Genomic DNA, 13,257 nt, shown 5'->3' on the forward strand with positions numbered 1-13,257 from the left:
AAATTAATAAACATGACAGATACACACAACTATATTACTAAAATGTAATATGCAACATTTTAAAACAGCAAAATTTATACAATAAAAACTTTATTAAATCTTTAATAAAAAAATTATTAATAAAAGATTGCATCTCAATGATACTAAAATGACATTGGGCTGAACATGCAGTGCACAAAATGTAAAGCTATTGAGGAAACTTAAAAATCCTAATGCATCAGATTTGCTTGTATTTGTTTGTTTGTTTCTTTTTTAATTATTAACTCAGCTGAATCCTGCTCTTATGGGCAAGAGCTGAAGACTGCATGTAATTGGAAGCCCTTTGTTAATCACAGGCGTTATAGATGGGCGGCACGTGGCTCAGAAATGGACCATGATCGAGCTGAAAGGCCATTGTTCATAGCACAGCTCTACTGCCAGAACTGATTGTTGTGCTCATCCACACCTCAGACCCTATGGATGAAAAACTATTGATGTGATTTGGAGATCGAGTGACGGCAAATAGAGTGAAGCTTTGGCATTTCAGTTTTCAAAGTTGTGATTGTTGTTGCTATTTTCAAAGCGCTGACAAGGGTATTGAGTCCCTGCTTGACCATAACGCAGAGCAAAATATAATGCACTGCTCCAAAATGGCATTGTCAGTGGTGCAGTTTTATTTTACATTACGTATTTATTTATTTTTTTTTGCTTTTCTTTTAAGGTTTAGTCTTAGTTTTTAGTAAAAATAACCTCTTAGCAGTCCAGCAACTTTCTAAGATTCAAAAAACAAAATTCTGATTTTAAGGTCTGGCTCACTTTCAGTTGACGAGTGTGAATTTCCATCTTCCATCCTAAACCTGTCATGTAATTTGGCTTCATGCTGAAGACTTTGGGATAAATTAGAGCATTCTGGGAAATTAAAGTGTTCTTCCATGACCCATTAAGTTAAGTTAAGCATTCCCATGACATTAAATCACATTAATGCACATGTTTGCCCTTTGGTCTCACAACATAAATTTTAAACCATTATTAAATTATTAATGCCATCCCATCATAATTACAATCACAGACCTTTGCCTTGAACAGTAGACTCACACTGAGAGTGAATAATTTCTCTGGACGTGCTTCGCTCCATCTCTCTTGGGGGGAAGTCGTGGCCTAATGGTTAGAGAGTCGGACTCGTAACCCAAAGGTTGCGAGTTCGAGTCTCGTACCGGCAGGGATTGTAGGTGGGGGGAGTGAATGTACAGCACTCTCTCCACCTTCAATACCGCGACTGAAGTGCCCTTGAGCAAGGCACCGAACCCCCAACTGCTCCCCGGGCGCCGCAGCATAAATGGCTGCCCACTGCTCCGGGTGTGTGTTCACAGTGTGTGTGTGTTCACTGCTGTGTGTGTGCACTTAGGATGGGATAAATGCAGAGCACTAATTCCTAGTATGGGTATGACCCTAATGTGACATATTTATAGGAGCAAACAATGTCTGCATTGGCTGTCATTAGACCGTATGGAGCATCTGCTCAAAAATGAATATTCTGTCATTATTTACTCACCCCCATTTTGTTCCAATCTGTATGTTGTTATTTTGTCTGTGGAAAACAAAAGGAGTGTTTTAAATAACTCTGTTCCATACAGACAATTGTGACTGTGACTCTCAAGTTTTTTTTCTCTTCTTTTGTGTTCCATAGAACAAATAACAGCATGCAGATTTGGATTGATTTGATTTATTATTAATAAATAATGATTAAATCAGTGTTCTATTTAGAATAAATCATGATTTAGAAGTCATTGTTGTATTTAAGAGTAGTAAATTATGATTTTAAGTTTTAAAACATTTATTTAGAAACAACAAATCATGATTTACAGTTTCTGATCAGTGTTCTGTAGTAGTACTTTTAAAGTTAAAGTAAAATTTGAAGTTTTAAATTCGTGTTCTATTTAGAATTAATAAATTATGATATGAAGTTTTAAATTAATGTTTATTTAGAATTAATAAATTATGATTTAAACTTAATTCAGCGTTCTAGTTCAAATTTACCGTTTTAAATCAGTGTTCTGTTTAGAAAGAAGAAATCATGATTTACAGTTTTAAATTAGTGTTCTATTTTAAAGTAAAGTAAATTATGATTTGAAGTTTAAAATCAGTGTTCTATTTAGAATTTACAGTTTTAAGTCGCTGTTCTATTTAGAATTAGTCAATTGTTATTTAAAAAAATTAAATCAGTGTTCTGTTTGGAATTAATTAATCATGATTTGCATTTTTAAATTAGTGTAAATTGTTATTTAAGGTTTTAAATCAGTGTTCTATTTAGAATTAATAAATCATTATTTACATTTTTAATTCAGTGATCTTATTTAGAATTAATAAATCAATTAATAATTATTTTAATCAGTGTTCCTAATCATTATTTAAATGAGTATTCTATTTGAAGTAAAAAAAATTATGATTTACAGTACAAATCAGTGTTCTGTTTTGAATGAATAAATCATTGTTTACAGTTTAACTGTTTAAAATCACTGTTCTAATTAAAAGTAGTAAATTATAATTTTAAGTTTTCATTTTATGATTTAAAGTGTTCTATTTAGAATTACTAGATCATGATTTGAAATAATTTTTCTATTTGGAACGAATAATTCATTATGTTGAGTTCTAAATCACTCTTTAAACACACTATATGAATTTCATTATGTTGTTTGTCTGTCTTCAGTTTTCAGGCCTTTACCTGCTGTCCTTCATCATCATCATCCTGGGACTGGTCCTGTACTACTCCTCCTCCACCTACGTGGCACAGGATCCTCGCGTTTATAAACAATTCCGCAACGCGGGAAATGCTATCACAGACACGCCCACCTTGGGGCCCCTGGAGCCTTCAGTGACCTATACGAGCCTGGGTCAGGAAATAGAGGAGGAGCCTCGCGTAAGAGTAGCCTGAAGGGGGCGTGGTCTCTCAAAACCAATCATCCACTGCCCGTCCCAGCAGTCTGTAAAAAAAACGAATGATAATGATCACTGAATGATGTAAACAACCACGTAGCAAATGAGTACACTGTGATCACGAACTGTCAATAGGTAGCAGTGACTTCTGTATATCTGAGATATATCAGATCCATCATGTATAGAGATGATTTCACCTCATTGCCTCTTTCCCCGCGGCAAATTAAATGTTTAGAAGGATTCGTGCTGACTGTGTTATCCAAATGCTCAATTGTGAATGTTTTATTTTCTTATACGAGCACAAAGTGTTCATTGTATTTGAACGTTTGACATGGTTTGTTTCACTACAGTTTTACATTTTAAATGAGATCTATCTGACGAAAACTGCAATCTGAGTTTTACAATGCTGATTTGAGCCAGTGCCTTGCCATGTAATATTATTGTGGGTTACGTTAGCCAATGAGAAATCATGACTTAAAAACAGTGTCATCAGTACTGGACATGTCATGATTGCATATTGTATTATCTGCTCAAAATTATAAATATTTCCATTCGTCAGTCAGAAATACAAAAAGGGTAAAAAAAAGAGAATGATTTTACACCCTTTAACTGTTATACCATATTCAGTTTTTTATATTTGTCATGTTTTGTTTTAATTCTGCCAGGAAAAAGGGTACATGCATTTGTATTAAATATAAAAGTCTGTGTAATAGCAATTGATTGTAAACTTGTAAACTATTCTACTGCACTTGTCTTTGTTTTATAAGCAGTTCGGTCTTAATTATCATCTTATTTGGATAAAATCCAGTATAATACATGTAAAGTATTCTGAACTGATATCTGAGTTTTGTTTTGTTTAAATTTTTTTTTTGCATTCTTAAATTGTCATTTAAATATTGGAAATTCTTAATGTGTCTGACTTGCTTAAAATAAAGTATATTTGTCTTAAACTCAAAAAACGTGAATGGTTAAGACTGGGAAAATGTATTTGACCCTGCAAAACATTACATCAAAATCAAACTTTTACATATCAGACTATGTAATGGTGTAAACTACAATTTAAGGGGATAGTTTACCCAAACATGAAAATTCTGTCATCATACTCACTCTCATGTTGTTCCAAACCTATATGAACACAAAAAAATGTTGAACTTGTTGGTGTCCAGTCATTTGACGGTAGCCATTGACTTCCGAAGTATTTTTTTTCTCAATACTATGGAATAGCTACTGTTTGTTCACTCACATTCTTTAAAATATCTTCTGATGTGTTCAACAGAAGAAGGAAACTCGTACATATTTGGAACAAGCTGAGGGTGAGTGAATGATGCTAATAAAAGCATAATCCCTACAACAGACAAAAATACTATATTGACCCCATGGGGAACTTCAGGTGCAGGACAACAGCAACATCAAAAAGTAAAACTCACCTCTAACACGGTGAATTCAAGATATTCAAGACAGAGCGTAGAATAGATTAGCATTACACTGGCTGCAAATAAGAAATGTTTTTGTCATTGCTGTTGGGAAATGAAGTGTTTATCTTATGAATATTTATTACACCGTTCCAAGAACGCCTACCCGATTGGCTTGGCGAATTAAACGCTTGCCGTATGAATGTTAATTAGTTTAAGCAGGTATGTTGCCAAGCAACGTCGGCGTGACCTCATTTATATTCATTAGCTACTAATATTCATGAGCGACTCCTTAGCGATGTACCTCCCTATGACCTCTCTCAGGTGGTTTCTTCCTAACCTTTAACACCTGAGAGGCGGCCGCAAGCAGCGCGGTGACACCGGCACAGATATGGCAGACCTCAGCGCGACCTGGGAGCGTGAGTTGCTGGAGCAATTCTCCTGCCTGACTGCCGCCACAGACGAGGAGCCCCATCTGAATACAGCAGATATTACTTCGGAAAGCAGCGACAACACAACGGGCTTATTGCATTTAAGTGATGAAGTTCTCCTGGTTATACTCAGGAACTTGGACCCAGTGTCGCTGCTGAGGCTCGGCAGCACGTGCAGCTTATTGTTCCGAGTTTGTTCGTGCAACTTTCTGTGGACCACACACTTCCAGGTATGATTTGCGTGGGAATTAGATTTTCGATTCATCACAGTGAGTCGAATCTTTTACATTCGTTAATTCATACTTTATGCTCTGTACATACCTAAGCCTGGCGAACAGTGAACAGCGTGTTATAGGTATGATTGGGAATCAAAAATCAATTCCAGAATCGGATACTTAGGGCAGGAATCTGATACTTGTTGTAAAATTAAAATTTCAATTCCACCTATCATTTTTTTTTTTAGGTGGCGAAAAGTGGCTGTACAAAATGTATTTGCCTATGAATAATTAATTCATTCAAGAGATTAATTCAAAAACACTGATTTATCCAGTGATAAAACAAGTGAATCTTGAGTGAGTCATTGAATCATTCCATTCATAAATTCTATGAGCTTTTGTTCAGTTGTGTAATCTTTTTCTTCAGAATTGTGATTGAACTAAAACCTTTTTACCTTTCTAAAACCACAAACAGCTCTTAATCGAGTCCAGTTTATAGCCGGCTGGTTTTTGTTTATGGTATTCCGCAGCAATGAAATGTTTTGCAAAAATAGACACAGAATAAATATGTTTGATATCTAACTGATTGACTTTTATTAACCACATTGGAATAGAAACTGGGAATTGATAAGAATCAGAATCGATGAGCAGAATCGGAATTGGAATTGATAAAATTCAAATGGTACCCAACCCTAGTTATAGGTGAATCATGTGTCCAACCGACTCGGAACCGAGTCAAACGCTATTCATGACACTGAGGAAGTTATAGAGAAAATAAGAAACAATTATAATATATTATACAGTTTAAGAATTTCCTTGGGTCATTTTATTTTAGCTTTGTGAACAAAAATGGCTCAAATGTAATTGAGTGCTCTGACAGATAGCTAATCCATGTATAAGACCGTGAACGATGCGAGTCGTTCATCGCCACTCCGAGACTCGTACAAGACAAAAAGCATATCATTCGCGGCGTTCTGTAACTTTTACCTATGATATAGGCTAAGCTACTGAATAACTTTTACGAAAGACATTTGCTCTTGCTGTATTCAGTCTTTGAATGCAGCTTAAGTGAACGAAAAATACAGTTGGTGCATGTTTGTGAATTAGTCATTCAGCTAAAAGGTTCGAATATGATTCGAGTACATGGTGTTTTTTAAAGGGGTCATATGATGCGATTTCAATTTTTCCTTTCTCTTTGGAGTGTTCCAAGCTCTTGGTGCATAAAGAAGATCTGTAAAGTTGCAAAGACTAAAGTCTCAAATCCAAAGAGATATTCTTTATAAAAGTTAAGAATCAGCCACACCTACCTAAAACTGCTCTTTCTAACACGCCCCCACATACCTAAGTAGCTCTGTTGGAAGACACATTACAAGTAACGCAAGTTACGTAATCAGATTACTTTTTTCAAGTAACTAGTAAAGTAATGCATTACATTTTAATTTACAAGACAATATCGGAGTTACTTTTTCAAATAAGTAACGCGAGTTATTTTTTTTCCAATTTACTGATTGTTGAGAGAAATCAGATGTTACTGTAGTTCTAAAATAAATATGAATATGCATTAATTCATCTCACTCACCAACTATCCAGTTCAACCGTACTAATAAGCACAAATTACTCTAGACAAACATTTGTGTCTTTTTTTTTTTATTGCTGAAGTGTGTTGAAATTTCTTCTTCTGCATTCTACTGTACGGACGTAAATTTACTTTCCCTTCAGCCTGAGGCTTATTCATTTCACTTTTGGTATGAAAAGGCTTTTATATTTGCCAAAAATAGAACTTTTTTTTTATTTTAAAAACAAGCAAGCCCTGTCCAGATTTTAAAAGTAACGCAAAAGTAACGTAACACATTACTTTCCATAAAAAGTAACTAAGTACCGTAATTAGTTACTTTTTTATGGAGTAACGCAATATTGTAATGCATTACTTTTAAAAGTAACTTTCCCCAACACTGGTCCTAACAGACTATTCCAGTGGTCACGTGCATGCTTATTCTCTCCAAAATCTCTCCACAGGATTCGTTTGGGGTCAGTCTGACATATACCCACGCCCGGTGTCCCGTAACGGCCAAAACCGCCTTCCGTCTGGTTTTTATGTGGAGATCCCTCTTCAGAAACATCCACTGTAACCGTGCGTTTCAGGAGAAACTCTTTGTGGAGATCCCGCTCGCGCCGCACAAGTACTGGATCCAGTGGCTCGTGTTGGAGGAAAGCGTTCCCTTGCCTTCAGTGCGACTTCCCTGCAGCGATGTGGAGAAACTGTGGGGAATCACTGCAGATTTGTTCCAGGACAAACTCCATGGTGGTCATACTCTCAGCTGTCACATGGGCTTTCCATGTTTAATTTTAGCCTAACGTGGTATTCTGTTTCCCAGAGAAAACTGAAGATTGTGACAACCTCAAGTTTGAATGGAGAGAGCTGTATCATCTTGCACTGAAGCATCATGGTAGTGTCTCACTGGTCTTTCAGCATGTTCTCCGCCAGCACCAAAACAGTGGTGAGATTTGCATCCCATTTTATGAAACTAGGTGTGAAACTTGTCTGCTTGCCTGGTTTTTAGGAAGCTTAATGGCCAAATAAAAAGTGTGATAACCAACGTTGCGAATATTGTGATTTGATATTGCCAAAGGAATATAATGTATTATGCAATATATCACCTTACTTTAATCCTCTGTGAGTGCTGGAGTGAATCCAGTCAACTGCAGTTTGTTCTCTGGCACTTTTGCATCGCATTTAGACTCACGCCCAACTGTACTGTATTGTCGTCTTAACCAAAAGGACATAAGGGTGTCTGGGTGCTCTCGTTGGTTTGGTTGACCTTTTATACGTCTTTTATTATTATTATTATTTTAATAGTTTTGTATTATTATTATTATTATTATTACTATTATTAGTGCGGTTTTGTTGTTGTTGTTTATTATTATTATTTTAAGTGTTTTTAAACTATTATTATTAGTGCGGTTTTATTGTTGTTGTTGTTGTTTGTTATTTTAAGTGTTTTGATATTATTATTATTATTATTATTATTAATGTTAATTTATTATGTCCTATGTAAACAGATTGCACATCTTTATGTAAATTAGTTGATTTATGTATTATTATTAGTGTTTTAATTTATTTTTGTTGTTGTGTTTTGAATTAATAATAATAATAATAATAACTTTAGAGTTTAGAGTGTTTTATTTAAACAGACTGCATACCGTTAAATAATAAATGAGTTACTTTTTATTTATTTATTTATTGAATAACATTTAAGTGTTTATTATTATTAGCTTTGTTAAATGTAAACAAAATGCCATTATATATTTATTATTATTATTTTTATTATTGTTTTTCTTTTATGTAAACAAAATGCCATTATTATTATTATTATTATTACTACTACTACTACTACTACTACTACGCTTTAAAAAAAAAATAAAAAAAATAATAAAGGAAACTATTAGCCTATTATTTGTAAAACTGCTTTTTCCCCCTGTACGTTTGTTACTGGCATTTGCAAAATCTATTATTGGTCAGCCTCTGCTGGAGAACTGGCTTGATCTGCAAACCCTTGAAGAGTCAGGCAAACCTGCTGTATTTGATGGTGTTTTGTGTTCTCTGTCGGTCTCGTGTGGTGCTCTCTCTTTAGGAATTATGCCTGTACCAGTCCTTTAGCAGGAAATCTGTCTGTAGATCAAATGTTACTGCTCCAGTCTCTTGGGAGTATCATCTCATGTTCTGACTACTTGTTTCTTTTCGTCAGGGATTCAGACTGTCGGAAACTACTTCTCCATGTGCAAGTCTCTCGTGGCCTGGATCTTGGGCCGCGACTGGGGCCGACTGAAGCGAAGAAAGGTACGTCTATGGAATACATGCAGGAAACTGAACAATATTTCAGTCTGAATTTTAAAACCATTTTTTTTTCTTTTGACATGAAGTCCTCTCTCCCTGGTGTGCATTGTGATGTTTGAATAAATTTGACATGCTGTCTTTCCAGGGACTAAGTTTTCTTCACACATGATTGTTCCTTGTTCTGTTCCAACTGATATCTCTCTTCGCCATCTGAAAAATGCCAAATAAGTTCCTCCGAGGACGTGATCTTAAATATTCCAACAGTGCTCATCTTCTGCATTTCATTAGCCAGGGAAAATGATTTCACAGGTCACGGCGTGAGCAGACGCTCCTATCTAATGGCTGCCTAAATGGATTCTAGACGTATCGGTGCATGTCCCAGTCAATTACATCGCACGTCTGAGCATACAAACTCTCCTGCCGTTATACACCGTTTTACAACACATGTGACCATTCAAGGACACACAAAGGACCAGAGAGACATTAAATATGCATTTTATGTTTTCCAACAAAGGTTAATGTAGTCCGTTTCGTTTCAGGGTTTCATGTATGTGCTTTGCATAACCTATATTCTTGATATCAGCATAGTCTTCAACTAGGATATTAAGGTATTTTAATGCTAATTGGACCGCACTTTGTGTGCAGTTTTATATATATTTTTTCTTTTCTTTTTTTGCACTTTTAGTAATCTGCACGTTTGGTCTTATTCCCCCATGCATGCTGTTTTTCAGGAGCAAGGTCAGGTGGAATATTGTTTGCTGATGGAGTGATGTGTCATTGGCAGGTTTATGAAGACACACTGGAGGGTGTGTATCTTCTGCTGAGACGGGAGATGCAGGAGACGCTCATCGAGCACGAGCGCTTCTGGCAGGTAGCCAAAGTCCAGATGACCCGTGTCTGTACGCTGGAGGAGACGGCTGCAAATTATGTCAACTGGAAAATGATTGAGTCGCTCCCCTACTACAAGTCAGTCCTGCTCGAGTCTGTTTGATTACTCTGTCTGTCTGACTTTCTCTCTTTCTCCCAAGAATACAGAATTAGGCATATAATGTAATAAAAATTACTCGGTGAAATGTAAAAAAAAATTTAATTAACTAATTAAATTTTATTAAATAACATTTTTATTTTAGATTTTATTTTATTTAACACATTTAAAATGAATTTTGTTGGTTTAAATACATAATGCTAGCTTGATTTATTAATTTAAATTTATTTGTATTTAGGTACACAAAAATAAATGTTAAATGTTTAATTTAAAATATTTTATAATATTTAAAATAAAAAGTTAAATTTGAGCTGACATTATGTACTTGAATACAAACAAAAATATTAGTTACAATTTTATCTTAAAAAAATCTTACATTGAAGCTGACATTATTTTTAAATACAAAAAATATTAACCTTAATCTTTTTTTAAATTTTTTTTTTTATATTAATCTAAAAATCTTAAATTCAAGCTGACATGTATTTAAATATAAAAAAATCTTAACCTTCTAATATTTTACTTTTTTTGTATTTATCTAAAATAAAGTCTTGCATTAAGATGGCATTAATGTAAAATGTTGGCTTAATTGAAGATGTTTGTTTATTTGTATTTTTTGGATTAGTAAAAAAAATCTAAACGAGTATTTAATTTTCAAAAATATTTTCTTTAAATACATAGAACTAAGCTAACGTTTAATTATTTTAGATAAAATTACAAATAAAATACAAGATTTTCATCTTTTTTCCTTTAAATGAAAAAAAAAAAATAAGCTAACTTAATTTTTTACCTTTTAAAAATGTATTTAATAATTTTATTTAAATGAAGCTAGTTTTTTTTTTTTTTAATTTGCTTATTTAAATACAAATGAAATAAATACAAATGTATAAATAAAATTAAATACAATGCTATAAATTAAGCTGACTTTAGGTAATTATTTATATTTAAATAAGTTATTTTACTAAACTAATTTAACTTAAAGTAAGCAGCCTAATTTTATGCAGTGCTAATACTGATGGCAATATAGTCTTCAGCACATTGTGCACACAGCAACCGCTTTGCAAACCTTATTTTTATAACATGGTGAAAAATCCGAACTGATGCAGCATTTTGCTTTAATGAGGCTCTTTCACAATTATCATGTTAGATTAGTGACACTCTTATTCGCTGGTGGTACCCATAGGAGCTTGGCTTTTAGCGTTCTCATTGATCACCATTTTTAGGCTGTAAAATGTTGCTCTATTACTGGAATTGCTGTCGTTTCTATTAAAAACTAGTGGTGAAAGCGTTGAGCTTTAGCAGTGGTTGGCTTTCAGACTGGGTTTTGAAGCCTGGAGAGTGTGCTGGCAGCTTCAAACAAATACCCTGCAGTAACTTCCGGCCTGAGATCCGCAGCCAGTCGATGACATCTCTGAAGTGTGTGGTGACTGATCTCAAAGAGCATGCTCTAAAGTCAGCCTGATCCCACAGCATCAGAGAACAGTAGTGTGACAAGTTAAGTGGGATGTTCCTTGAGGCCGATCGTCTTCCATAAGCAGATGTGTGAGTGATTGAAGTGATAAAGTGCTCACTTGAAGAAGCAAGTAGACCTGAATATTATAGTGCTTTTTACCCATACTGGACAAACATTTTCATGCTATGGCACTTTAAAATATAGTTTTTATTTATTTTTTGTTTTATTTGTATTTAAAAAAAAATAATTTTCTTCGTACTTTCATGCTGTGGCCTTTTATAAAATAAAATATATTTTTGTTTGTTTGCATTTTATTTTCATGCTATGCCACTTACATTCAAATAAATGTTAAATTGCCATAGCATGGATAATAAAATTATTATTATTATTTTTTAATGTTTGTACTTCATCTTGCAAATATTTTTATTAATGTTGTTTGCATTTTTATATTAATGGCACTTTAACGCATGTGTGCCATAGCATGGAGGATGATGATGATAACGATGATGATAATAATAAAAGCAACTTGTATGTACACGTATTTTTGTTTCATTAATGTTTATTTTATTTTCATGCTTTCGCACAATTTTTATTATTCGTTTCAGTTTTATACAAATAATGTATTGTTTGTGTTTGCATTTTAATTATGGCACTTTAAAGTGTGTGTGTGTAACTGTGTATATATTATAATTATTATTATTCGTTTTATTTTGAGTTTTGTGCAAATAACATTTGTAGTTCTGTTCTGTAGTTTAGCACTTCCCTACTATCTGATCTCTGTCTAATTGATCATTAGCATTCAAAGCATCAGTCCTGCTTGGCTGGTTTTAAATTGAGCTAATAATCCACATTTGAGGAGCTATATGTCTGCGCGTGTGTTTGCGTGTTTGCTGCGCACAAATGGAGTTTTCTTAAGAGTTTTTTCTTCCAGGGTGTTTTGTTTGAAGCTGTACCCGTCATTATACAGGAGCACATCTCCAGAGACTAAAGCTGAATGCCTTGTTGTTCAGAAGTGCTTGAAAAATTACTTTCCCCGCAAAAGCCATTACATTGTTTTTGGTTTTTAATTCTCATTGTGGCTTATTAAATAAAGGTTGTCTTATTTCCCAAGCTAATGAAAAACCCCCCCCAAATAATTAGACTTGCCTTGCCTCGTGTAGCCGCTTTCATAATGGTTTTCCAGCTCATGCATATAATGTTTTTTTTTTTCTTCTTTTTGAGGCTGTATCTGGTGTCTGGTAATTCAGTGTACCTGGATCACGTTCAAGGTTTCTTGCGTAGAAAGAGGCTGATCTGGGATTGGATTTACTTGGAGGAGAACGGCTGGGCGAGACAGTTGCTGCCTGAATCGCTCTACACGCTGCTGGAGTTTGACACCAAGATCTCTCAAGGTGGGTTCAGCTAACATGATAACATGAACAACACACGTGAAAGGACCCTGAATCGATCTAAATGACTGCACAGCAGCCATACATAATCCAGTACCTCATTGTGATTAATCCCCCATATTAAATTTGTAAGCTTTATAGATGCTTTTGTCGTCTTCTGAGACCCTCAGGACTCGTCTTTGCTGCCCTCAGTGTATTTTTCCTCTTATTAGATCGTCTCATTAACATCTTTTTTTTTTTTAAGCTGATGCTGTGTTATAGAATGCTGCTCGCCAAGTTCATCTCTGTAGAGTAGATTTAAAAAAAATCAGTAGATTTTTGTAAGTGTGTTGGTGTTAATCCAGTCCTCTGTGAACGGTCAGGACCACACAGAGTTCATGACATTTGCATTAGCAGATCAAAGCGTCTTACAAGTTTTATGTAAATGCCTGTTTTAGTACTTGCCAAATTTTGGCCAATTTGTGATTGGCTAATGTAATGAAAGGAAATAAGGAAAAAAAAATACTATTACTTTCTATTGTTAATATATAACCTTTAATAACAATAAAATGTTTTTATATGCATTTTATATTAGGGTTGCAAAGGGGTGGAAAATTTCCGGAAACTTTCCAAAAATCACTAGAATATT

General features: G+C 34.4%; 2 protein-coding genes across 2 annotated transcripts in view; both read left to right on the top strand.

Annotated features, from left to right (window-relative positions):
• LOC107678858 (solute carrier family 35 member F1-like) overlaps window positions 1-3,614 on the top strand; it is a 93,066-nt gene extending 89,452 nt beyond the window's left edge. Inside the window, exon 8 of the mRNA XM_016474284.1 lies at window positions 2,687-3,614. Within this exon, the coding sequence (XP_016329770.1) occupies window positions 2,687-2,911 (225 nt within the window). The 3' untranslated portion in view covers window positions 2,912-3,614. The remainder of the gene's footprint in view (window positions 1-2,686) is intronic.
• A 1,057-nt stretch (window positions 3,615-4,671) lies between these two features.
• LOC107678821 (uncharacterized) overlaps window positions 4,672-13,257 on the top strand; it is a gene marked incomplete at its 5' end in the record, with an annotated part of 10,314 nt that continues 1,728 nt past the window's right edge. The window contains 6 exons of the mRNA XM_016474226.1: window positions 4,672-4,986; window positions 6,988-7,273; window positions 7,347-7,469; window positions 8,718-8,809; window positions 9,591-9,772; window positions 12,463-12,632. Of these exons, the coding sequence (XP_016329712.1) occupies window positions 4,672-4,986; window positions 6,988-7,273; window positions 7,347-7,469; window positions 8,718-8,809; window positions 9,591-9,772; window positions 12,463-12,632 (1,168 nt within the window). The remainder of the gene's footprint in view (window positions 4,987-6,987; window positions 7,274-7,346; window positions 7,470-8,717; window positions 8,810-9,590; window positions 9,773-12,462; window positions 12,633-13,257) is intronic.

The sequence above is a fragment of the Sinocyclocheilus anshuiensis genome, unplaced genomic scaffold (genome assembly GCF_001515605.1).
Source record: "Sinocyclocheilus anshuiensis isolate Anshui unplaced genomic scaffold, SAMN03320099.WGS_v1.1 scaffold1049, whole genome shotgun sequence".
Classification (NCBI taxonomy): domain Eukaryota; kingdom Metazoa; phylum Chordata; class Actinopteri; order Cypriniformes; family Cyprinidae; genus Sinocyclocheilus; species Sinocyclocheilus anshuiensis.